Here is a 26,348-nt window from a genome sequence, read left to right as displayed (position 1 = left end):
AGTGAGTGGCGTTTATACCATTGTTTTTGAGGAACTATAGAGCGTAATCGACTTGCCGGCGAGAGAGCCTAGGGTTCTGGAGGAGAATATCACTTATTGTCTAGCCGGCTGTGTAGTAAAGGGTCTGGATCTTAAGATGATTATCTCTGCTTGTTGGATCATTGTTTGGTGTCTTTGGTATTGGGATAAAAATTGATAATTCCATTACTGAGTAAGGAATAGAAAGAGAGAGCCTTTATAGCAGCGTGGGAAATAGGAGACTTACTATAATCAGGTATTAAATTAGCTATCTAATTAGGTGGGACCACCCTGTAATTCTAGCTGCTTCGCCGAGGGAAGGCCCCCGGAGGCCTGTAAACAGGTGCTTTTAGACGTAATCAGGTGCCAATTAACGTTTAAAATCCCTTGTAGGGAATACCCGTTCGTCAATATCGGGCCCGCTTCACGCGTTTCGTATCTCCCCGCGAGCGCAAACGAAATGCATCGCGCGTTTGTCCTTTCCGTTTGAACGGGAAAGCAAAAGTTCTGTGCATAATGTCTCTACTGCGTGTATAAATCCGGTGTCGAAATCTCAAATCTCTTCCTCAAGATCTTTCACCATATATACCCTTCTCGAGCTTTTCTCCACAAATTGCACCATTAGCGTTACCTACGGCACTCCATCATGCCTCTAGCCGCCATGCACACCCCGACCACGCCTCCCAAGGTTATCTACCTCGTCCTCCGCAAAGACTTCGAGCACCACACGGACCGCAAGGGCGCCTACTTCACCCCCGATGCCGCTAACGAGGCCGCGGAGAAACATACCGAGCAGTAGCGCGACAGAGCCATGCGAAACTCTTGGCCGGGTAACCGGATGGAAGTAGAAGGTCGAATTGGCGAATTTCACTTCGTCACGTGTCGGGTCAGGGAGGACCGCCCCATGCGCGACCGATTCAACTGCTACGTCAAATCGATGTCGGTCCATTGGCCCTTGTATGCGGCTAGCAGATCTCCATACTGCCGCACGTAGTCTTTCTCTTGGGGACTGAGGCTGCTAGTACTACCTACGTGGGGTTTTAAAGTTTAACTGACACCTGATTACTTCAATTAGTGCCTGATTACAGGGTTTCCACCGGCAAACCAGCTAGAATTACAGGGTGGTCCCACCAATTAGAACAGCTGCCGAAACAGCTAATTACGGCGAGTCTCCTGTTTCTCACGCCATTATAAGACTACTCTCCTCTGTCCTCTCTCTCTCCCCCCAAGCTTCTCATCAATGGAATCATCCATCTTTATTCCTATACCAAAAACATACTCAAACCCGTCGACCAGAGATGATCATCTCCGCATACAAACTCTCTACTATACTACTGGCTGGACTGTCGCTGATATTCTCCTCCAGAACCCAAAGCTCACTCGTAAGCAGATTGATTACGCCTTACGGTATCGCCCAACACCTCAAAAGAAACGATATGGCCGTTATCCACTCCTCTCTATTCCTCAACGCAAGTACCTTATTTAGCTGGGCTACCTTCAACTCCCTCTTATACGATATTCCAAGGAAGGAGCTACCGAAATGGCTCGGCTAGAACTGTAGGGAATACGCTATTCGTACGGCCTTCAAGAAGGAGGGTTATTGCCGGGATATAAGAAGACGAACACCCCCAATCTCTCCTAAGAATCAAAGGCTCCGGCTTGAGTGGGTATAAGAGCACCTCTCCTGGACAGACGATCAGTGGGACGAGATCTGCTAGAGTAATGAGACTTGGGTACAGCCAGGCTATTATAAGAGATAATGGTATACAAGGAAGATTGGTTTATCTAAGCTCTTCCACCCAGACCATATATAGTACAAGTAGCAGAGACTAATTGGCTGGATGTTCTGGGGCTGTATAAGTGGGAAATATGGGAAAGGGAGAGGCTTGTTCTGGGAGAAGGAGTAGGGGACAATTACTACGAAATCGTACTGCGAGCATACTGTACCAGCGATTATCAATTACCTCTTTAACTACCCAGGCCTATCCTTCCAATAAGACGGTGGTTCAGGGCATAAGGCAGCGGAGATACTTGCTCTCTTAGAAAGCTGGAATGTAAAGCTAATTTTCTGGCCACCGTTCTCTCCAGATCTATCTCCAATTGAGGATATATGGGACCGTCTCAAGGATCTCCTACAAGAGATAGACCCTGCGGTGTACCGTAATAAAATAAGGCTCCGGGCAGCTGTTTTGAGAGTATGGGAGACGGTCACAGATGCAGAGGTAAGAGAGAGGATAAGGACGATGCACCAGCGCTGTCTGGATGTGATTGCAGCTGGTGGAATGGAGAAAAAGTAGTAAAATAGCTCTGAATAGCTTCAATTACAGTGATTTGCCCCTGTGGACTGAGAGTGAGGTGTGGATAAAGCGGCAATGGTTGCGTAATATAGCCTATATTGATCCCTGTAACAGGTACTCGCATCGCTGCCTGGTCCCTCCGCAATGACACCCCCCGCCTGTTGCCCAGCCAGGTCTACCAGATCCGACCCGTTCCACACGAGCTCCTCCAGCTTGTCGGTCCGAGTGCGGTAATAGGCAAGCAGGCAGCGCTTGTTTCTGCGCATAGAGAGATGGTTCACCAGCAGCGTACATGCCGTGGCTTGTTCTGCAGCGGGATCGAACGAGCCACCGAAGGGCTCTAGCATTCTCGAGACGTCTTTGTCCAGATCTCGAACCTCCCGCGAGACGGCACGTACCATCTCGGTCTGATACGCCGGCAGATGCGTCAAGTTCTGTGTCCTCTTTGCATGTTGGACCTATGACAAACCAGTTTCGTGCCTGTGTCCCCATACATGGTGTTAAAAAAAACTCTACCTCGCTCAACCACGTGGAACGGCAGGTTTGCGACTACGGTGAATTGACGCTCTTCGTGGTGTTTATAAAGCGATGAATCGATGGTTTGGCGTTGGGCTGTTGGACGCGTCGAACCGTGCCTACCCTTTGTGGGTTTGGGCGTGGCTGATTGGGCGATTCCTAACCTCCCTACCCATCGGGAAGCATATAACAAACTACCGACCTGATAGGTAGAGGGGGAGGTAGCTACATGTTGGCGGCTGACAGCTATATGGTACTACCATAATACCAAAAAATTTGCTACATCGCATAGCACTAGAGTATACAAACGGCAGAGTCGTCTTTTCATGCTGATTTCTTTTTTTATCTATGCCAGAGGCAAGGTCAAGTGCCTGTCCAAGGGCGGGCCCATAGTTATTAGAGCGGTCTACGCGCTCTCAGGCCTCATTCGCATTTCTAGCATAAAAGCATGAACTCATCATCAAAGCCCCTCCCCAGGAGCTTAAAGCTTCTGCATGGCATCGACATCCGTCGACTGGACGTAGTCCTCGAACTCCTGGATCTCCTCCTCGAGCTCGGACAAGCTGATCTTCTCGTCCTCGATGACGAGGTTGATCTGCAGCTTCTTGATACCGAAACCAATGGGCACCAACTTGGAAGTACCCCACACCAGACCATCCTTCTCGATGCCGCGCACGGCGGCCTCCAGGGCAGCCATGTCGGTCTCGTCGTCTGGGGAGTCATTGTTAGCGAGAAAATTCAACCAAAATGCATGTCGAGCCTCAACGTACCCCAGGGCTTGACGTCCAATATGACTACAGACTTCGCGGCGACCTTGGGCTTGGCCTCCTTCTTCTTGCGGTACTCAGCCAGACGCTCCTCGCGGACGCGGGCGGCCTCAGCATCCTCCTCCTCGTCGCTGCCGAACAGGTCGACATCGTCGTCGTCCTCCTCAGCAGCCGGGGCCTTGGCAGGGTTCAGAGTGGCAGCGACGACGTCAGGACCGTAGACGGTGTAAGGCTTAGCCGCATCACCGGGAAGCGTTGCGAAGTCGTCATCGTAGCTAGCGATGTGCTTGTACCAACGCGCAGCGTGCGGGTACTTGGCAGCCTCAGGGGCAGCGCTCAGGGCCTTGAAGACGGCCACATCGGCCTGGGACGGCGAGAAGCTATCGACGCGATGAGTCAGTGGGAGGCCGAAGCAAAGCGCAAGGAAAAGGGTTCAGAAATGCAACAAAGTGCTTGTTGAGTCGTCATCTGCAGGTCTTGAGGCTGCTAGGAAACACGGACCAATTTGTATCATTATGTTGTTGAGCTTGGGGATTGGGGAGAAAGACAGAAAGCAGACTGGAACATACCCGACGATGTAGGAGCGAGTGGTCAACCAGCTGTTGAGAACTGCGTCCGGTTAGGCGGTGCTCCGCAAATGCATCACATACCACTACATACCGGCAAGACCAGCGTCCGAGAGTAGATCAGTGAAGCCCATTGTGAAGGTATTGAACTCTCCTCAGACTGCAGTTTACCAAAGTCCTTTGTCTCTCAAATGAGGACGGAAACCCGAGCCATCCATGGTGATTCGTGGATCGGTCATCCGAGACCCGACATGGATCTAATGGAAACGAAAGAAAGCAAACTGCCGATTGCAATAAGACACCCCTGTCTTGGACTAATAATAGCCTAATATCACCCACTAATTCACGTCCATGTAATGATTAGGTTTGGCACGCACCTCGGAGCAGTGGAATCCCGAGATGCGACCTGGCCCGTGGGGTACATAAATTTATGTGTCCCCCACGGGCCTGGCTGAGGAATCCGTAAAGGCTGCACGTCTCTCGCAATGACCCAACACCGACAATACAGATACCATCCGGACAAAGGACCAAACATGGGTGAGCCTGAGGGTCCAACGCCCGTGGCTCCGGCTCCGGCTCCGGCTCTGGCCAAGAAGCCAAAGCTTGGGGTCCAATTCTGGCTAGCCTTTTGGAGCCTGGCCATTATAAACCTCACGGCCGCGCTGGACAGCGCGACGCTTGCACTGGCCCTCCCGGTACGTGCTTCCGCCTTGTTGCGCTGCTCCAAGTAACGAGATGACGAGAACTCTTAACAAAACACGTACAGACCATCACTCAAGACATTGGCGGCGGCGACATCGAGGCCTTTTGGGCCGGGACCTCGTACCTGCTGGCCAACACGGGCACTCTGCTGCTCTGGTGCTCCCTCAGCGACGCCTTGGGCCGCCGGCCCTGCCTGTTCGCCTGCACCGCCTTTCTCGCGGCCGGCTCCATCGTCTGCGCCCGGGCGAGGACGTACTCTGTCCTGATCGCGGGCCGAACCGTCCAGGGTGTTGGTGGAGGTGGCATTCTTGGCCTCACCTATGTGGTCATCACCGATTTGGTGCCGCTCCGGGCCCGACCGAAGTTTGTGGCCATGCTGAACGCCCTGACGGCGCTGGGGAGCGTGACTGGGCCGATTCTTGGCGGGGCGTGTGCGGTGACGGGGAACTGGCCGTGGATCTTCTGGCTGAACTTGCCGATTTGTGTCGTCAGTGCTGTCGGGCTGGCTTTCTTCCTCCGGCTGCAGGGCCAGCAGGCGAGGATGGTCGACCAGCTGCGCGAGCTGGACTGGCTTGGTTCGGCCCTGTTCATCGCGGTTTTTACCACCTTTCTTGTCCCCGTGACGTGGGGCGGCCTGCAGTTCCCCTGGGGCAGCTGGCAAACGCTGGTGCCGCTGCTGCTGGGTGCGGCCGGCCTGGTCTGCGTGGCGCTACACCAGCGATACCTCGCGCCACGACCTTTTGTCCCGCGCCAGATCTTTGCCAACAGCAGATCCGTGGCCATCCTCCTCTTCGGCAGCTTCAGCAACGGTCTCATTCTCTTCAGCATCGTCTACTACGTGCCCGAGTACTTCCTGGGCGTAAAGGGCTACTCCTCCCTCGTCGCCGGCGCGGCCACCCTTCCCACCACCCTGGCCGCCATACCCTGCGCCGTCGGCACGGGCATTGGCATGGCGAAGACGGGCCGGTACCGCTGGGCCCTGCGATCCGGCTGGGCCGTCGCGGTTATTGGCCTAGGGGTACTAATAGTACAAGACATTAATACCCCCGTTGCCGGCTGGGTCTTTATTAACCTCGCCTCGGCCGTCGGGACCGGCATGCTCCTGCCAGCCATCAGCATTGCCCTGCAGGCGTCGGTGCCGCAGGACCACGTGGCCATGTCGACCACGCTGGTACTCTTCTTTCGCTCCTTTGGCAAGACCGTCGGTGTGGCCATGGGCAACCCCATCCTCGACAACGTGCTGCGGACGCAGCTGGGCCAATCTGATCATCACGTGCCCTCGGCGTATCTGGGGCTCAGCGCCGTCGAGGTGGTCGAGCTGCTCAACACGGAGGCGGCGCGGGCGGCGCTGAGCCCGGCGCTGGTCGACACCTTGAGGAGCGCGCTTGTCACGGGATTCCGGGCCCTGTTTGGCGCGCTTGCAGGTCTTGCGGCTGTGAACTTTGTGCTGCAGATACCGATGCACGAGTTTTCGCTCAATCAGGACCATGTGACGAAGCAGGGCTGGATGAGGCCGGAGGAACGTACAGGGAGGGACGAGGCTGACACCGTGACCCTCGTAGAGGGACGCACAAATCTAAACTGACTACCTTAACGCAGCCCTCCGGGTAGTCATCTGTAAAGAATTTGGTCTTGTTTTGGCTGAAAAAACAGGTGTCATTCTGTCGAGGTCAAAGGGTGGTAGTAGGCGTGACAATTAGGCAGAGCGCAACACTTTTGATTTTTATTTTACCTTAGGTTCATGGTGAAATTGAAACACATTCCTGACCTGCATGAGCAAAACACAGCATGTCCCTCAGTCCCGAAATACTCTCCACCACCGCCTCCTGCTTCGCCACCAGCCCCCGCGTCAAGGCCCGCAGTCCAAATTCATCCTTCGTATTCCCTTCCCAATCATCCACCGCCCCGGACGCATCGTTGATGTGATCAGGCAGTGATCTTTCCGTGAGCTGAATCACCTCGTCGATCAACCCCTCTGTCGTGCTCAGCGCCATGGCAATGGAGTGCATCTGCAGCGGCCTAAGACGGTCGTCGTCCCACTCATCAAGCAGCAGTGACCCGAGCCGGACAGCCGGGAAGACAAACGCGCACAGCGCGTTCTTGTTGGTTACCTGGGCGAGCATAGCCTGCAGCCGGGCCAGGAGGTCGTGGAGCAGTGAGGCCAGACGGAGGACGGTGCTGAGGAGGAAGAGGGCGGTAGGCATGTCGCGCTCGCAAGTCTGGTGGGGGCGGAGGAGGGAGCGGAGGGCGAGTCCGAGACGCAGGGCGGCTTCGACGGGACCTTCAGAGATGGGGGCGGACGCCGTGTCGCTGCTGATGCTGGTCCTCCTGCTGCGCTCGCCGGTGGCGGTGGGTGGGCGGCCGTATGAGTGTCTTGTCGGCGCCGCAAGGAACTGGCGGATGCATTCCAACATGCCGTCTTGCTGTGAGAGCATTTGTGCGTGGAGGCCTGTAAGGGCCTGCATGTACGAGGCTGAGGATAGTCTGGACAATTCCGGACGGGAGTCATCACGTGATTCCCGTCTCTCGCTGCCGCCACCCCCCCCTATTGCGCGCCTTGTTTCGGCTGCTGGATGCCGATGAGGCTGTGACGCTGTCCGGAAGCGGTTCCGAGAGGCTAAGGCTCATAGCGTTGCTGGACGCGCTCAGCTGGCTTGGAGTGGGGGCTAGAGACACGTGTAGCGAGTCGGGATCAAAGTCGCTGACAAGCGGGGTCCATAACAAATCGGAAAGGTCATCCCCGCCAGGGGCCATGGATCCCGCAATAAGGTCCAGGAGCGCGTAGGATGGGTCGGCGTCAATGCCATGCCTTTGCTCATACAGCTCGTGGCCCGGTTCAGTAGGCATGTTGCTGGACACTGCGGGCAGGCTGTCCTCTTCAACCTCTTTTTGTGTCGTTGATATCCCGCTCGGCCCTCGCGTCTGCTGCTGGCCGATACGTCCGCGGCGAGAGGGCCGCGGATGGCAGTCAGAATATGCTGCGCGGGTGCAACGCCGGCACCGCACCTGGCCGGGCGCCCTCTGACAGCGGACCTTGGAGGCATGGCATCTGTAGCAAGCCGGCAGTTGGTCTTGGACGTCTAGGCTGTTGCCGTGATTCATGTTGTGCTTCTTAGCCGAGGTGATGGTTGTGTTTATGTAGTTCTGAAGTCCAAACGATATCTAGTAGATGTCACCTTATAAGACGTGCTACAACCTTGTATAACGACCCTGGCCGTCAATATGTCAGACCTTAACCACTAGGGCACAGTGCTAACCACTAGGGCACAGTGCTAACCACTACGGCACAGTACTAACCACTACGGCACAGTACTAACCACTACGGCATAGTACTAACCACTACGGCACAGTACTAACCACTACGGCACAGTACTAACCACTACGGCATAGTACTAACCACTACGGCACAGTACTAACCACTACGGCATAGTACTAACCACTACGGCATAGTAAACTGAAGGATCATGCAGCCTGATCCTGAATAATTCTGACCGTCAAATAGCAGTCGCCACGCCGCGTGTAACAAGACAGGATAGGCTTACCAAATATATAACAAATATGGTGGTTAGAGTTAGTACTTCTCATACATTACTAGCTCGGATTCCCGATCGGATTCCCGACTTCAGGTATACTTGGGATTCAAGTGCCTTGACAGGGATAACGAGACTCGAGCATGTTTATCGGAACATTGATGGGACGATATAGGGGATCTAACATTAGGTACACCTTTTGCGTATCTATCAACACTTTAAAGGCAGACAGACGACAAGCCCTCGGTTAGGTATATCAGAGACGATCAACCAACTTGTCCTCACCACAACGCCATCAATACAGACTCACGGAATTACCAAGTTAGAACCTGCTCATCACCATGCCCGGGCCAATATCATCCTCCGCCCTATCACCCGACCAACTCGATGCTCTCGCAGCGGAGCTCACCCAAGCAGCCACACGCCTCCGCCAAAAGAACAATAGCAACGGCACAAAGAAGGAGAACCTGGGCACCGCCTCAATCGTGGCAAACGCAGGTATCGCGGCACTGCGCAGCCTAATGACGCCCAAGGACCGCTTCTTGGACCTGATGCTTATTCCCGCGGCCATGGGCGTCCTGCGCGTCTTCCTCCACTGGGGCGCGCTCGAACGCATCCCGCGCGACTGCGTCACGCCGATCTCGTACGCCAAGCTCGCCGAGCAGTTGGGGGCTGAGGTCGGGCTTCTTAGTGAGTATATATATTGGACTGGGGATGTGTCTGGGCTCGAAGTTGACTTGCGCATCGCAGGACGCCTCGCGTGGACGCTCGTCGCGGCGGGCTTCCTCAAACAGGTTGGGACCGATCAGGTAGTCAACACGCCCAACTCGGTGGTCCTGATCGATAACCCGACGCTGAAGGGGGTTTTGGACGTGGTTTCCCAGTGAGCCCCCTTTCCTCTTCACCCTCTTGCTCTTCCCAAGCTCATCCACCTCCCCAGCCAAGTCTCGGCGGCAATGGTCTTCCCCAAATACTTCGAGCGCTACGGCCGGATCGAACCGACCCAGCAGCGCGGCAGCCCGTGGACATTTTCGCGGGGGCAGCCCGATAAGACCATCTGGGAGATCATGCAGGAGGATCCGGACGAGGTGGAAGGGTTCGCAAAGTCCATGCGCGTCAGTTCAAGATTCTATCCAATGCCGGGACCATACGATTTCTCCTGGATCGTTGACCACCCCATCGAGGACAAGAGTCGACCACTGCTCGTCGATGTCGGCGGCAGCGATGGCGAAGTTTTGCTGTCGATCTTGCGGAACACGCCCAGTTTACCGCCCGAGCGGTGTGTGCTCCAGGATTTGCCGCACGTGCTGGCCATGACGCGGCAGGAGGAGGAGATCAAGGCGTTGAAGAAGGTGCCGATCGACTTTTTCAAGGAGGAGCCGGTGAAAGGTGAGTTCTCCGGGATTTTGACAGACGTGAAACCGAGACTCACACTCTCTCCAGGAGCCCTTGTCTACCATATCCGCCGTACCTTGCACGATTACGCCGACGCCGACGCGCTCAACATACTGCGGCTGATCGCCAAGGCCATGGCGCCTGATAGCCGACTGTTGATCGTCGAGTTGATCATGACTAACCCGCCGACGCCCTTTGCGGCCGCCGTGGACTTGTTTATGTGTATCACTGCGGGAAAGGAGCGCACCATTGAGATGTTTGAGCGCTTGACTGCTGATGCCGGGCTGCGTATCACGCGCGTTGTTCCTGGGAAGACCAGCGAGATGGGAGTTCTAGAGTGTATGAAGGTATGAGTGAATAGCACATTGTTCAGAAACCGAACTGGATACATGAAGAGGATGGTTAGGTTCATGCCTAATGTGTATGGGGTATGGCCCGTGCGAGCCCCACGAGCACGTGACTTAGAATCGCACGTGCTTTTACGTAAGTATCGGAGCACTCAGCCTATGTAAGCAGAGCTCCATTCTTCCTAGAAAATGCAAGACAATCATTCTTCCTGAAGAAAGACAGTCCCAAAACACGCTAAAATCGCGGCTCGCTTAATCCAGCCAATGAGAGAAAATCACGTATAACCCGAGTAATATCAAAATATTAACTCACTATATATAACTCTATAAATTATAACTATAATAATACTATGATTTATAAACCAAAAGAGCCATTTAAAACTATTAAAATGCCGTAGTACTTTATATTTCTCTCCGAATTAGTTATATAAGGCTAGAACTAGCTTGTTCTATAATATTAGAATAATATATAAAACTAAAATATCTTTTCTTTATTTTTAATTTTCTTTAAAAATTACGAGAATCTAATTTTATATCTCTTTATAATAATAGAATTAATATTTAGAAAACTTAATAGAATAGTTAAATACCTAATATAATGCCTTTATTTACTAATTCTAATTCTATTAAGTATTTATAATAAACTAAATCTTTTTTATTTCTTTCTTTTTATTTCTTTTAATTCCTAAATAAGAAACTAATATAATATATAAGATAAATATATTCCTAAAAAGAAATAATAGTATTATCTAGTATTTAGATACTATAAAATATTATTTATATTACAAAAATAGTACTTTTATTAATATAAGTTCCTTAAATTTAACTTTAATATTTCTCGAAATTTTTAAGAATTTCTTATTAATATATTATATTTTAGGTTTCTTAATTATTCTTTTATAAAAATTATCTTTATTATAGCTATTATTATAAAGAGGCCTTTTTAAAAGCCTATTTTAATTACTATAAATAGTTAGGCCCTAATTCTATTACTAATATATTAAATACTTTATTTAAAAATATTTGTAATATAATTCTTTTCTTTTTATAAGATTAATTTAATATAATAGCTAATATAAGAGTATAATCTATTAAGGATAGGATATTAGAAACAGGTATAAAATAAAACTAAGCCGGAACTACTTGAGTAAAATAATACTAAAGATTAAGGTATTCTTTCTATTTTATTTTATAGCTTAGTATTTTCTAATATATAAGATTCTTTAAACTTTAAGCCTTTATTTATTATATTAATTCTATTATTATATAATACTAAGCTTATTTGATTTGGCCTATAGAGGTAATATAATACTACTAGTAAAGAACTTATATTTATTCTTAAAAAGCAAAAATAGAATACTACTTTTAATATTTAATAACCTCCTTAAATTATAAAGAACTAGAGAGCTTAACTAGAAATATAATATCTTTTATAATCTAGTTAATCTTAGAGCCAGACTCTTAACTAGAATAAATAATATTTCTTTTCTAGTAATTAGTTCTTTATTAATATAAAAGAAAAAAGATATTATTCTCTATAACTCAATTAATCTCAAAGTCTAATTCTTAATTAGAATAAATAATATTTCCTTAATCCTAATAAAAATAAAAGAACTAACTCCTTTCTCTAATATAAAAAGAATTAGTAATAGTTTACTAATTTAAAACAAAAAATAATAATAATTAATTTTAGTTTATTAATTTAAAACTAGATAAGATAATAATTAATTATAGTTTACTAATATTAAATAAAAAGAACTTATTTAATATTTACTTTTATAGCTAATATCTCTTTTAAAGCTACTATAAATAGCCCGGAACTAAATACTATTATTATAGATATATTAGATAAGAGAACCTAGTATAATAAAATAAAAAAGCCAAACTTTAATATTATAAACCTATATTATTAGAAAAGCTATTATAATACTATTCTAAAAGAAAATATTAAAAAATAGCTAGCTAACTTAAAACTTAAAATTAATACAAATATTCTAAAAACAGATAAGGCCTAATAAAGACTATTTATATAAGATAATCTTATTAATAAATACTACCTTATAGCTAATAAATAAGCGGAATATTACTAGAAATTTTATTTATATATTAATTAACTTATTAAGAAAGTTAATAAGCTAGAAGTAATTACTAATCGATTTTATATAAAAGAAAAACTAGTATAAAAAGAAGTAATAAAATAGAAATTCAAGTAAATAAATATCTAGAAATACTATAAATCTTTATTAGAAGAACTATTTAGGAACTAATACTAAGGCTTTTTTCTACTTTTAGTCTATAGTAATTAATTATAGCTTATTAGAATTAAGAATTCTATTCTATTTATAAATAAGAATAATTACTAGATTAATAATTAGATATTTAATATAAGAAATAAACTAATATAGAACTCTTCTAAATTCGATAATAAATTACTAAAAACTATTTATATAATATAACTAATTACTAGAGATATTCTTAATTTTATTTATAATTAACTAGAACCTGAATTAGTTAAATAAATTTCAATTATTAAATAAATCTTTAAGATTCTCTAATAAACTTATAATAAAAATAAAGAGATAGAATACCAGAAAGTAAAAGAGATATACTAGTATTTAAGATAAAGAAATAAGCTATTTCTAATATTCTAGATAGAATTTATTTATTTAATAATAAAACTAGAGAAATTATTAGATAATTAATATAATAATTTAATAAATAAAACAAATCTCGAATTATTTAAGAGCTTAGATAATAAGAAGTTTAATATATCTAGGAACTTTATTAAATAGTATATAGAATAAAAAAAATAGGCTTCTTTTAATTAAGAATTAGTAATTTCAGGAAAAATAACTAATAGAAACCATTTATTATTAAATATTACTCTAGACTAGAAAGCCTACTAGAATCCAAAAAGCTATAATAATCCTATATTTAATAGATTAACTTTAGTAGCCGGTATTTTTATAATTAAAAAAGATAATTTACTAAGAATTTAAAAAGAGATTAGACTAGCTAGAGAGCTTTTATTATTATAGCTATAAAAAGTATTTATTCTAACTTTAGTAAGGTTATATTTATTAAAAAGAATTATTTAGAAAGAATTAATAATTTAAGAATAAATAATAAAAATACTAATTTCTATTTATTATTTAATAAGAAATATAATATTAATAAATCGGGAAAAGTCTAGCTCTAGATATAGAAATAGCTCTTTTAAAATAAGAATTATATTAAGGGCCTATAAATCTTATTTAGCTAATTAATAGAAACTAATTTTTTATTAATTATAAAATAAGCTAGAAAAATAAAACTATAATTTTCTAATATTTAATAAATACCGGAATAAATATATATATTCTAATTAATTAAAAATATATTTACTTCTTAATAAAAGTATTATAAATACTTTTATATAAACTTAAAATCCTCGTTCTCTTATAAGGTTTTAATAAATAATCTAGTAAAGCTATTTAATATCTAGTTATTATAGATCTAGCTATTAATTAGTATTTCTAAACTTAATAATATTTATTTATTACTAATCTTAGCTCTTATAATATAATTCTAGAAAGAAAAAAGCTAGTAAAATATAATATCCTATTAGACTATTAATAGAATTAATTCTATTAGCCAAAGAACTATAAAGCAAATTAGCTAGATCTTATTTAGAAAATCCGATATTTTAATAAGAAATATTAAAAAAATAACTATTTTGAAAATACTTTAACTAGAATTCTAAAAAGAACTAGTAAAACTAGATTTAAAAAGTAAAAAAATATACTTCTTATTTTTCTATAAAATCCTTTTATAAGAAAAGCCGAATACTAAATAAAAAAGAAAGAACTAGATTTTAATATTTTTAAAACAGATAAGCTATTAAACTATTCCGGCTATTTTATTAAAATAGCTATTTTCTAATTAAATACTAAAGATTCTAGTAATTTAATTAGATTAGTTATTATTAATAAGATTAATTATATATTTAAGAAATGGAATTATAAACTAAAGAAATATTTACTATTATCTATAATAATTAGATAACTAATACTATAGCCTATTAAATATTATATTTAAACTAGTAATCTAATATATTTCTTAAATATAAATAAATCTAATACTTTTAGTAATATATTATTTTTTAGTTCTAAAAAACTTTAAAAGCTCTAGATATTTTTTTCTATATAATTATATAATATAGCTAGAGTATTTTTCAAGAAAGTAGTAAATAAGCTTTTTTAATTTTAATTCTTTAATTATAAGCTTCGTTTTAATAAATTAGATCTTTTAATAAAAATAGTCTATTTCTATAAGATAAGTTCTAATAAACTCGAAAAAATAAGAAAGTATTTTATTAAAAACCTAAAAAAGAATTTTATTAAATTATTCGAATTTTTCTTTTTATTACTAGTTTTATTTATTAAACAGAAAAATAATAGCCTATAATTTTATATTAATTATTAATAGCTAAATACTATAATAAAAAAACCCTATTATTTCTTATTATTTATTATTAAAATACTTAATTAAATAGCCGAATTATTAGTATTTATTAAATTAGATATTTAATATACTTTTAATCGAATTTATATAAAACTAGCTTCTATAATATAAATAGCTTTTAAAATAAGATATAGATCTTTTAAACTAGTAGTTCTATTATTTGAATTCTATAATAATCTAGTAATCTTTTAGTAATATATTAATATTATTTTAATAAATTATTTAGATAACTTTTATTTAGTCTATATTAATAATATATTTATTTTTTCTAAAAATAAAAAGAAATATTAATAATATATTAGAACGGTTTTATAAAAGTTTTAAAATACCGGATTATAGATTAATATTTATAAATATAAATTTAAAATTATTAAAATAATATTCTTAGAATTTATTATTTCGAATTAAGATATATAAATAGATTTTATTAAAACTTTTATTATCTGAAACTAATACCGACCTATAATAAAAAGAAAGATATAGTTATTTTTAGGCTTTTATAATTTCTATTATAAGTTTATTTAAGCCTATAAATATATCTTTTATTTCCTATATTATTTAATTAAAAAAAAATACTTTACTAAAGTTATATTTAATAAAACCTAGCTAGATGTCTTTAATTAGCTTAAAGATTTACTTCTTTCTATTTTTATATTTTCTATTTTAAATATAATAAGAAAACTCGTCTAAAAACTAATTATTTAAATCTAGCTATTATAGATATACTTTCTTAAAAAAGCCCAGAGAATAAATAATAGTACTTGGTTTTATTTTATTCTAAAGCTTTTTAAGAAGCTAAAAGCTACTATAAAATTTATAATAAGGAACTTCTTATTATTATTTAAGAACTCCGGAAATAGTAAATAGAACTAATTAGTTTATCTAATTTTCTAATTATTACTAATTATAAAGCTCTCTAATATTTTAATTTTAAAAGACTCTTAAATAAATAATAAATCTAATAAATAGATTTCCTATTATAATTTTATTATTAGATTATTTATTAATTAGATAAAAATATTATTATTACTAATATCTTATTTCAAAAAAATAAACTTATACTAATTCAAAAATAAATTAAAAAAGCTAAAAGAGCTAAATAAGTTATTTTATTAGACCTAATTCTTACTTTTACTAAAATAAAAGATATAATTTATATTTTTACTAAAATAAAAGAAATAAATAAGCTATTTATTATAATTAAAGTTCTATAAATTAATTAGATAGACCTAGCTCTAGAAAATAAATATAGGAAAATATTATAAATATAGTATTTAGGGCTTAGAAAGTAAGATAAAAGGTTTTTTTTATAAAGATAATTTAAAGCTAAGAAAAAGAAAACTAAAATATAAGAGACTATAAAAGAATATATATATCTTATAATATACTAGTTCTAAAGAAGCTTAGTTTTTTAAATATCTCTAGTATATTTCAAGTATATTTCTTTAGTAAAATAGCTATATTATATATATCTAGAAGATATCTAATATCTAGTAAGATATTTCAGATACTAGATATCTGGGAATTATAATATTATTTTTCTTTTTATAATAAGCTCGTTTCCGAGCTTTATAAAAGCTATTAATCTATTTAATTTTATATTATACTTTTTCCTAAAATAAAACCAGTATTTTAAATATAAATATTATATATAAAAGGCTAGTACTTTTATTATATAACTTAGAAGAGTTTATTATTATTTTTATATAGTTCTAAATAAGTATTATTTTTTATATAGTTTAGCTAGTATTATAGGTTTTATAAAAGTTCTAGTATATTAATATTATTATTATAGAAACTTTATAAAACCAGGGAGCTATTATTTAGTACTAAAGCTAGATATTATACTGGATCTTTATTCTAACTAATTTATTAAATTCTATATTTTAGCTTATTTTATACTAGCTTAATTATAATAACCTGTTTAATATTATACTTTTATTTATTATTCTCTAGTATTAATAAAGGCAGTTCCGGGTTTACTTAACTTAATAAAGAATTCTAGGGATCTTTTTATAGCTTTTTTATATAGAAAACTAGATATATTTTTATAATTTCCGGTAGTTTTAGAAGAAATAAATAGCTATATTATTTTAGAATCTTAAATAAGTTCTTTATTTAGTTCCCTAGCTTCTGGCTCAAATAATTGAATTTCTAGTACTTTATAGTACTTTATATTTTATTTCAGACTTTGAAATTAATTAGATAATAGTACTTATTAGCTTATATTATATATTATTTCTATATTTATTTTATATGGCTTTAGGTAAGTTATTATAATTCGTATAATTAATTTGCTAATACTTTAGCTTTATTTCTATTTAGCTTCTTTTTAGGTAAATTAGCTTTAATAAGAAAGTTCTAGTTTAAAGAAATATAAGGCTTATAGTTTTTTTTAATTATAAATAGAAACTAGCTAATAGTTTTATACTAAAAAAAAGCTTATTAATAATTAATTATAGTAATTTATTTATTCTAGTTATTCTAGTAATAATTAATATATAAATATAATCTTTAATTAAAATACTAATTAATAATTTCTATTTATTTATTTATTTAGAAGTAATTAGCTATTAAAAGCTTAAGCTTTATACTAATTCTCGTATAAAATTCGCTCTAAAAATCAGATATAAATTAGAGTTCCTAATCTAATATAATTATTTCTGGAATATTTATTTAATATATTATATAAAATAAGAATAAAAATACTAGCTATTTAGCTATAATTATATCTTATACGGGAATTATAATTAGGTATTTAAATAAGTAATTCACGAATATAATAATTATATTATAGCCCGATTTATTTTCTAAATAGCTCTTAAAGTCTATAATAATATATTACTAGAAGTAATTAGAAACTAGAAGGAAATAAAATAAATTAGGCTTTTTATTTCTAGATATATATAATTTCTTATAAATATAATAATTACTATAGTATTAATTAATATTCTTGCTTATAAATAGCTAGTAATATTATTTCTTTAATAGCTAATAAAGCTTTATATATCTAGAATATCTAGAAAAGAATTTATTATATATTTTATAAATTAGGATAGTTTATAAAAGTAGTCCGGGAGTTATTTTATTCTTTATAATATAAAGTTTTCTATAATATAAAAAAGGGCCGTTTTATAATATCTAGATATTATTTTTGGCTTAAGCTATTATATATAGCTTTTTTAGATCTAGTAATATATAATTATTTTATAGGATCTTATTTATAAGTTATAAACTATTATATTTAGCGGGAGCTTCTAATAGTACTTCTATAAAAGCTATTATAATAGAGTTTATTAGTAAAGCTTTTAAGAAAATATCTTTTTTTAGAGGAATCATATTTCTAATAAAAGTATTTTCTTCTGGGAAGTTTTAAGTATATATTTGGTTTTTAGAACTAAATTTCGGATTAAGTAAGCTAACTTTATATAGTATTACTATAAGCTATAAGTTATAAATAATTTCCGAATTAATCTTACTTTTAGGAAAAAGTATTTAGATTTATAGCTTTTTTTTAATCTAGCTCTAAATATTTATTTTATTCTATTTTTATAATAAAGTATTTATTTATTTATTTAATTTTCTAGAATAATATATAAGCTTAAAATAATAATAAAATAAAAGCTTAGCCTATCTAACTTATTAAAAAGAGAGCTTTTTAGTAGCTATAAAGTATTTTAAAATATAGTAATTAGAATAGATCTTAAAAGAAATATCCTAAAGGCCCTTTAGCTTAGCTTTCTATTTCTCTAATACTTGTATTATAATAAGTATTTCCTTATTATATATATTATAATTAAGCTTTACTAGAAATATAATTTTGGAAAAATAAGTTATAAGATATTAAAGGCCTATTTCTGGGTCTTATTAAAAGAATAGGCTAGTAATTACTTTTTTAGATATATTTATTTCTATTATTATAAGCAGATCTGAATTATAATATTATAGAACTAGAATAGAAATTATAGCTTTTTTTAGGCAAATAAAAGCCTCTTAATATTACTCGAATTATTTAAAGAAAATATTCTTTTTTATAAATAAAATCAGAAGTCTAGTAATTCGTTTGTACTTTTTAATAAAGTATTTATAAAAGTTATAAAAGCCGAAAAAGAATTATATATTCTTAACTATTTTTAGGAATTATTAGTTATATATTACTTTAATTTTATTAGAATTTATTTTAATACTAGATATAGAAATAATAAAGTTCAAATACTTTATATATATAATTTTAAATTCCGATTTCTTAATATTTATTTAGAAGCTAGTAAGATATAAATAATTTAATACTTTTTATATATACTATTTATACTTTATTAAATCTTCTAAATAAATGAGAATATTATTAAGGTATATTATATAAAAGTTATCTAGATATTTAAAGAATATATTATTTATATAATATTAATATATAGCCGGACTATTTATAAGGCCTTCCTAGGAAACATTATATTTATATATTTTATAGTAGGTATAAAATATTATTAGTTTCTAAAAGTCGGGATCTATAGCTATATAATAAAAAGCTTAGTAAATATCTAATTTAATATAAATCTTAGCTTTAGATAATTAATTTAAAGTCTTATTAATAAATAAAAAGAAATATTAATTCTTCTAAATAATATTATTTAGATAATAGAAATTAATATAGAAATATAAATCTCTATTTACTTGCTTTATAAAAAGAACTAGTAAAGTAAAAGAAGTCTAACTAGCTTTAATAAAGCTTTTAGCTAGATTATTTTCTAAGAAATACTTAATTTCTAGAAGCTTTTAAATAAACTATTACTAAAGAAATTAATATCTAATACTCTCGGTTTTCTTTAGGCCTTTAATCTAAATCTTATAATTATATAATTTATAAAAAGAAAAAATATTAGATTTCTTTTTAAAGAAAACAAAAATATATTTCTTAAATTCCGGGAATATTATTCTCTATAACTATTAAAGCTCTATTTTTCCCGGTTATTAATTCTCTGGGCCAGGAATAGCTTCTTTTTTTAAGCTTTAAGCTTCTTATTAATCTTATAAATAGAGATTTAACTAATAATATTATTTACTTTCTTAGTTATATAATTAAATACTATAAAGATAAGAATAGCTAGATCTAATATTTACTTTTTATTAAGGATTTCTTCTTATTTTTTTTAGCTTTTATTTGGGTATTATATCTTAATTAGGCTATAGAAGCTTCTTTTTTATAGTTTTATATAATTTTCTCTAATTAGTTTAAAAAAAGAAAGATTATTTAAGAATAAAAGATTTCCAGAAATAGCTTATAATAAAATCTTATTAATTAGTATCTTTTTAATACTTCTTATTAAGTTATTTCTCTAGCTATTATTATAAAATACTAATAATATAACTAAATTATATAGATTTAGGCTTATTTTTTATATATATTTTTTTTTTAGCTATATAAGCTTATATTTTCTATAATTAACTAGAATATTAATATATATTACTTATTTTTTATTAAAAATAATATTATAATTTCTAAGATTTAGAATAATTATAAGTATATTAATACTTTATTTATTAATTAGAAATAAAACTTCTATATATTTCTTAATAAACTTAGCTAGCTTTTTATTAAAACCATATATAATATAAGATAAAAAAAGAGATTATAGTTCTATTTCTAAGAATTACTTTATAAATTAAGTAAGCTTTATATTAATAAAAATATAACTATTAGCTCTAGTATTAATAAGAGAAAAAGATTTAAATCCTAATTTATTTATACTAATAATATAGGATATTATAAGAGTAATTTCTTTTATTAGATAAGTTAAGTTAATTTTTACTAAATCTATATTATAAGCCCCTAAAATAAAGACTTTTTTTAAAGATACTCATTTTCCGGTTCTATATTAGAATTAGAACTTGAATTCTCTAAATACTTTATTTGAATAATATATTCTAATAAAATAGGAACTAAGTCTAGTATTACGAGTATAAGATCTAGGGCCTAGAAAGTATAATTAGACTATTTCTATTTTAATAATTTAAAGCTAAAAAGAGAAAAGAATCTCGAAGAAGCCTCGGATCTAAATAATTATAAGCTATATATGGGCCTATATACTAGCTTAAGCTCGGGGTTACGTATAATAATCAGGTAACTACAAATGCCTTATTTAGATACTAGATATCTCTCTTAGATACCAGATGCCTCTCTAGCTCTAGTCTAACCCCTACTAGTACTATATATTATAATAACTATAATATTACTTTCTTTCTCAAAATAAGCTCGTTCCCGAGCTTTAAAAGTCTCTATTAAATTTCCAAGTTATAAGTTATATATTAAAAGCTAGGGCCTTTTATATATAACTTTAAAGAATTTCCGTTTATATTATATAATTCCGGTAATATATTATTCTTGGTATAGCCTAACTAATAAAAGAGATTCTGAAATAGTTCTAGCTATTTGGGGTTCTTATTATAGAAGCTCTAAAGAGCTAGAATATTATTATTTAATAAGAAAGCAAGATATTACTCTGGATCTGAGTTCTATTCTTTTTATTAGACTTAGTACTTTAGCTTTTTATAAAGCAGTTTTACTACTTATATCTCTTGAATTTTATATTCCGTTTCCCTGTTTTATAATTCTAATAATAAAGGCTCCGGATTTACTTATTCGGAAAGGGAATTACCTGGGTTTTTATATAGCTTCTTTATATAAAATACTAGATATATTCTTATTAATTCCGGAAGCTTAAGCCTAAAAAAATATTCTATTTATTCCAGGATTTCATATAGTTCTTCTATTTAGTAAGCTAGCTTATAGCTCGGATAATTATTTTTCTAGTATTTAGTAATAATTTATATCTTATTTCTTATTTTAAAGTCTACTAGTTAGTAGTACTTATTAGTTTAAGTAATATAATATTCTTATACTTATATTATGTTTTCCTATATCTTTTACTATAATTTATAAAGCTATATTACTAGGGCCTTTACTTCCTGTCTATTTAATTCTTTTTTTAGAATATCTAATTATATTTAGGTTTCCTAGTTAAATAATATCTATAATTTATAGCCTTTTTTTATAAGAAATAGGAATTAGCTTATAGTCTCATAAACTAGAGCTACTTACTAGTAATTAATTATTATTACTTATTTATTCTAATTATTCTAGTAATAATTCATATAGAGATATAGCTATTAGTTAAAATACTAGTTAATAATCTCTATCTAATTATTAGTTTAGGAATAATTAATAGTTAATAACTTGAGCTTTATATTAATATATTTATAGAACTCGCTCTAGAAATCTGATATAAACTAAGGGCCTTAATTAGATATTATAGTTTCCGGAATACTAACTTAGTAAACTATATAAGTAAGAAATAAAAATACTAATTCTTTAGCTATTATTATATTTCGGACAGGAATTATAATAGGGTAAGAGTATTACTCGTTATATACCTAAGCGAACATGTAACTACCCCTTACTAAAACCCATACTTTACTACTTCTTTTACTATAAACTACTATTTTTCTTTTTTAATTATTATATAATAATAGAAGACTCAGATCCAGAAATCTCAAATATCCTCTCTCCGTCCGTTCTTAAGAGTTACTAACTCAATAAGAACTAGAGAACTTCCGTTTATACTATTATTCGCTTACTTTACTAGTAAAAGAAAAGCTATAGCCAAATTACGGAGGTTATAAGTCTTATTAGAGAGAGAGAATTTGGGTTATATATCGGCCGGATAAGAAGTATTACCCAGATTATATATAATCTTTATATAGAAATAATAAAGTAAATATAATAATTTGGGAAATAATTAACTAAAATTAAAAGTTCTTATTTATTTTCTTAATAAAAAAGCCAGGGAAAAAGGGGATTTATAATATAGCCTACTTAAACTAAGTCCTTAATCCTGTTATTTTTTCTTAGTTTGATTTCCTAATAATAAAATAAAAGAAGAAGTTTTTATTTATAAATAATAAAATAAAGATTTATAAGAATATAATAAAGCTATCTCGAAAGTTATATAAATTATATAGGTTTAATTAGCCTCTCTCTTCTCCTAATTTAAATCTAATTAAGAAGGTCTAGTAATAAATAAAAAATAAGAATATAAAGTTAGAAACTATTTCTACTTTAATTAAGGATATAAAAGAGGTTTTATAAAAGCTATAAAGTAAAGTTAATTTAATAGAATAGTAATATTTAATAGAGAGGCTTATTTATAAGCTAGAAGATATAATTAATAGTAAGAGTATAGCTACTATATAATAAAGCCTTAATAAATTTAGTACTTTAATTATTTTGGGAATTATATTAAAATATAGGCTAAAAAATCGCGATTTTGGTAGGGTTAATAGGGTAAATCACGTGTATAACAAGTAATGCCGCATGCTCTTACTTGCCTAGATAATTAATAAAAATTACTACTATATTATATTTATTTCTATTCTCTAGACATTTCTTAAAATTTACTAATATATATTACTAGAAATAATTAGGAACTAGTAATAAATACAAGAGCCCTGGCTTTTTATTTCTAGAAATATAGGATTATTAATAAATATAATAATTATTTCTATACTAATTAATATTTATATCTTGGCCTAGCTAGTAATAGCGGGCCTAAAGAAGCTATTAAAGCTTAGCTTATCCTGAGTATTCTATTAGGAGCTATATATATACCTCCTAAATAAGAATAGTATATAAGGGTATCTCGGATATTATTATATTATTAGATATAAATAGTTTACTATATTATAAGAAGAGGCCGTCTTATAGTATTCAAGTGCCTTCTTTCTTATTTCTTGCCTTATTCCGTAGCTTTTCTAGCTCTAGTAACTCTTGGTTCTCGCTTAATAGCTTATTTACTAGCTAGATACTATTATACTAGGTTTCTTCTTAAGCTAGGCTTACTAAGGCCTTAATTAGAACTAACTAGAGATCTCGTATAATATTATTATTAATCTTTTATTATAAGAAGAGAATTTGGGTCTAATAGGCTACTATTACCTTATTCTAGATAATTATATTCTTATACTTCCTACTTAGGGCATTTTATTATTTATTTGACTTGCCTGCCTAATATATAAGCTTAAAATAATAATAGAAAAGGTATTTTGCTTAGTAAGCTTATTTTACTAAAAGCTTCTTTATAGTTATAAAATACTCGAAAGCTCGGTAATCTAAATAAATTATAAAGAGTACCTTTTATAAGCCTTCTAGTTCTGCTTATTGTTTAATTAAAAAGAAAATAATAATAAGTATCTCTTTATTATAAATATTATAGTTTAGCTTTACTAATTATATAATCTTAGAGAAAAATACTACCAGATACCAGAGTTTTATTTAGAAGTCTTATTATAAAAAAATACTAGCTATAACTCTATTTGATATATTTGTTTTAATTATAATAGAAAAATTCGGGTTATAATAATATAGAATTAGTATCGAGAATATGGCTTATTTTAGCTTAATAAAACCTTCTTAATACTAATCTATTTATTTAAACGGAACTCTCTTATATAATAGAGCTATTAGGAACTTTATTATATAACTATATTCTATAATAAAATACTAACAAAAGTTATAAAAACCCAGAAAGCCTTATATTTCTTTAATTATCTTTAGTAATTACTAGTTCTTAATAATTACTATCTTATCTAAATCTACTTTAATACCTCTAGTAAAGATAATAAAGCCTAGATATTTTATATAAATAATCTTAAACTCTAATTTCTTAATATTTATTTAAAGGCTAGTATCCTATAATTACTAAAAAACCTTTTATATATAATCTTTATATTTTAGGGAATTATCCGAGTTCATTAGGATATTATTTAAGTAAGCTATATAAAAAATATTAAGGTAATTAAAGAGAATATTATTTATATATCTCTAATATATAATAGGGCTATTAATTAGGCCTTCCTAAAGAACTTTATATTTATAGGCCTTATATCTTATATAAAATATTATAAGTTTTTCTAATTCTGAGCTTATTTAGATCTAATAAAATACTTATTAAATATCTAGCTTTATATAAACCTTGGTTTAAGCTAGCTATATAAGAGTCTCATAAATAAGGAAAAGAGAATAATAATTCTTTTATATTAAATTATTTAGCTTATAATAATTAATATAGAATTAGAGAGCTTTATTAGCCTTCTTTATAAAAAGAATTAGGGATATAAAAAGAAACTAGCTTGGCTTAATAAAGCCTTATTAAAGGTTCTTTTTAAAGAAATACTTAATCTCCTATAGCTTATAGATTAACTATTAATAAAGCAGGAAATACTTTAGGCTCTCTAGGCCTTTGGAATTATTAATTTAAATCTTGTAATTATATAATTAATACGGGAATAAGATATTTAATACTTCTTTTAAGAAAATATCTATAAAATTCTTGAATTTCTTTAGTAAGACTCTTACTAGTTACTATAGCTCTATTTCTCCTGGCTATTATTTGCCCGGAATAAACTTGTTCTCTTATTATAATTCTAGCTCTTTATTAATCTCGAAAAATAATATTATAAAGAAAAGATTCTCCTTTTTTTATAGATTTATTTAAAAAGCGGCTGGCGAGATACTTATAATATTAATTATAGGCCTCGACTAGCTCTTATAGCTTTTTTTTAGATAGTATAGTTTTAATATTCCTATCTCTAGCTTAGGAGAGACTTCTGTATTCCCTAAGGCTACTTGTATTTCTCTATAGTATTAAGCTTAATTCTTTTACTATATATGGCTTTCTAAGCCCGGGTTAAAAAAAGAATAAGAGAGTTTCCTTTTTATAAGCTAAGATCTCTAGGACTTATCTATAGCTATAGCTTTATTTCTTCTATTTATATTTTCTTAATACTAGTTACTTTTCCCAGGTTTCAAGTTCTTATATATAATAATTAGGATCTTGTCCTAACTCTTCTTTCTAGGCTAATTATTTAGCTAGATTAATCTTCTATTCTTATAATTAATTAGGATACTAGTACTTATAAACTACTATTATCCCAAAATTATATTATATTTACCTAGCCCTATAACTAGTATAGGTACTAGAATCTTTTATTTATTAATTAAGAGTATAAGCTTAATATAGTAAATAATAAATATAGCTTACTTATTATTGAACTCTCTTATATTATAGGATAATACTAATTAAATAGACTTAATATCTAGAAATTATTTAATTATTCTTATAAACTTAAAATTAATAAAAGTATATTCGTTTATTTTAGTATTAATAAGAGAAGAAGTCTTAATACCTAATTTATTATTACTAATTATATAAGGAAATATAAATACTTTATTTCCTAGTAACTAGCTTAAATTAACTTCTGCTATATTTATATAATATGGCCCTAAAAGAAAACTTTTTTTAGAAGTTCTCGTTTCCTTATTCTATATCCTTAAATAGTTTACTTATAATAAGTGCCGCTAGCTTAGCTACTAAGACTTGCTTTATATATTTGGTTTTAGGCTCTAAATAGCTTCTAGATATATAACTAAATCTATTATAGTTATAGTATTTGAGATCTAAGAATCCGGGCTTTAGAATAGTAGGCTTATTTATTACTAGAGTCTTAGAAGCAGGCTTTATATAAGGGGCGCCTTCTAAACTTGGCTTATTTATATTTTTATTAGCTTTCTTAAATACCTAGTTTTTCTTTTTATAATAAGCTTAGATCTACTAATTATTTATAGTATAGTATTATATGAACTTTATAATATAAA

General features: G+C 33.6%; 5 protein-coding genes across 5 annotated transcripts; 2 read left to right on the top strand and 3 right to left on the bottom strand.

The window, feature by feature from the left end:
- Nucleotides 1-942: 942 nt before the first annotated feature.
- Nucleotides 943-3,121, bottom strand: K444DRAFT_588481 (uncharacterized protein; the record flags this gene model as incomplete). Its single annotated transcript, XM_024878060.1, is given in 3 exon segments — nt 943-1,046; nt 2,434-2,773; nt 2,785-3,121. 3 exon segments carry the CDS (start codon nt 2,809-2,811, stop codon nt 943-945), a joined length of 471 nt encoding a protein of 156 aa, XP_024737912.1. The 5' UTR covers nt 2,812-3,121.
- An 18-nt stretch (nt 3,122-3,139) lies between these two features.
- Nucleotides 3,140-4,435, bottom strand: K444DRAFT_612275 (uncharacterized protein). Its single transcript, XM_024880096.1, has 4 exons — nt 4,259-4,435; nt 4,168-4,207; nt 3,602-3,978; nt 3,140-3,542 (listed from the first exon to the last, which is right to left on the bottom strand). Exons 1-4 carry the CDS (start codon nt 4,296-4,298, stop codon nt 3,313-3,315), a joined length of 687 nt encoding a protein of 228 aa, XP_024737911.1. The 5' UTR covers nt 4,299-4,435; the 3' UTR covers nt 3,140-3,312.
- Nucleotides 4,436-4,736: 301 nt separating this feature from the next.
- On the top strand, nt 4,737-6,367 carry K444DRAFT_497222 (MFS general substrate transporter; the record flags this gene model as incomplete). Its single annotated transcript, XM_024873299.1, has 2 exons — nt 4,737-4,859; nt 4,931-6,367. Coding segments are annotated over 2 exons (1,560 nt in total), but the record flags the coding sequence as incomplete, so codon positions are not given.
- A 238-nt stretch (nt 6,368-6,605) lies between these two features.
- Nucleotides 6,606-7,968, bottom strand: K444DRAFT_629020 (uncharacterized protein; the record flags this gene model as incomplete). Its single annotated transcript, XM_024882997.1, has 2 exons — nt 6,606-7,325; nt 7,573-7,968. 2 exons carry the CDS (start codon nt 7,966-7,968, stop codon nt 6,606-6,608), a joined length of 1,116 nt encoding a protein of 371 aa, XP_024737909.1.
- A 574-nt stretch (nt 7,969-8,542) lies between these two features.
- Nucleotides 8,543-10,154, top strand: K444DRAFT_612271 (S-adenosyl-L-methionine-dependent methyltransferase). The gene is made up of 3 exons (XM_024880095.1): nt 8,543-9,086; nt 9,147-9,279; nt 9,337-10,154. Exons 1-3 carry the CDS (start codon nt 8,738-8,740, stop codon nt 10,142-10,144), a joined length of 1,290 nt encoding a protein of 429 aa, XP_024737908.1. The 5' UTR covers nt 8,543-8,737; the 3' UTR covers nt 10,145-10,154.
- Nucleotides 10,155-26,348: the final 16,194 nt, after the last annotated feature.

This window comes from Hyaloscypha bicolor (genome assembly GCF_002865645.1).
Source record: "Hyaloscypha bicolor E unplaced genomic scaffold K444scaffold_57, whole genome shotgun sequence".
Taxonomy (NCBI): domain Eukaryota; kingdom Fungi; phylum Ascomycota; class Leotiomycetes; order Helotiales; family Hyaloscyphaceae; genus Hyaloscypha; species Hyaloscypha bicolor.
This window is presented reverse-complemented; position numbering and strand designations above follow the sequence as displayed.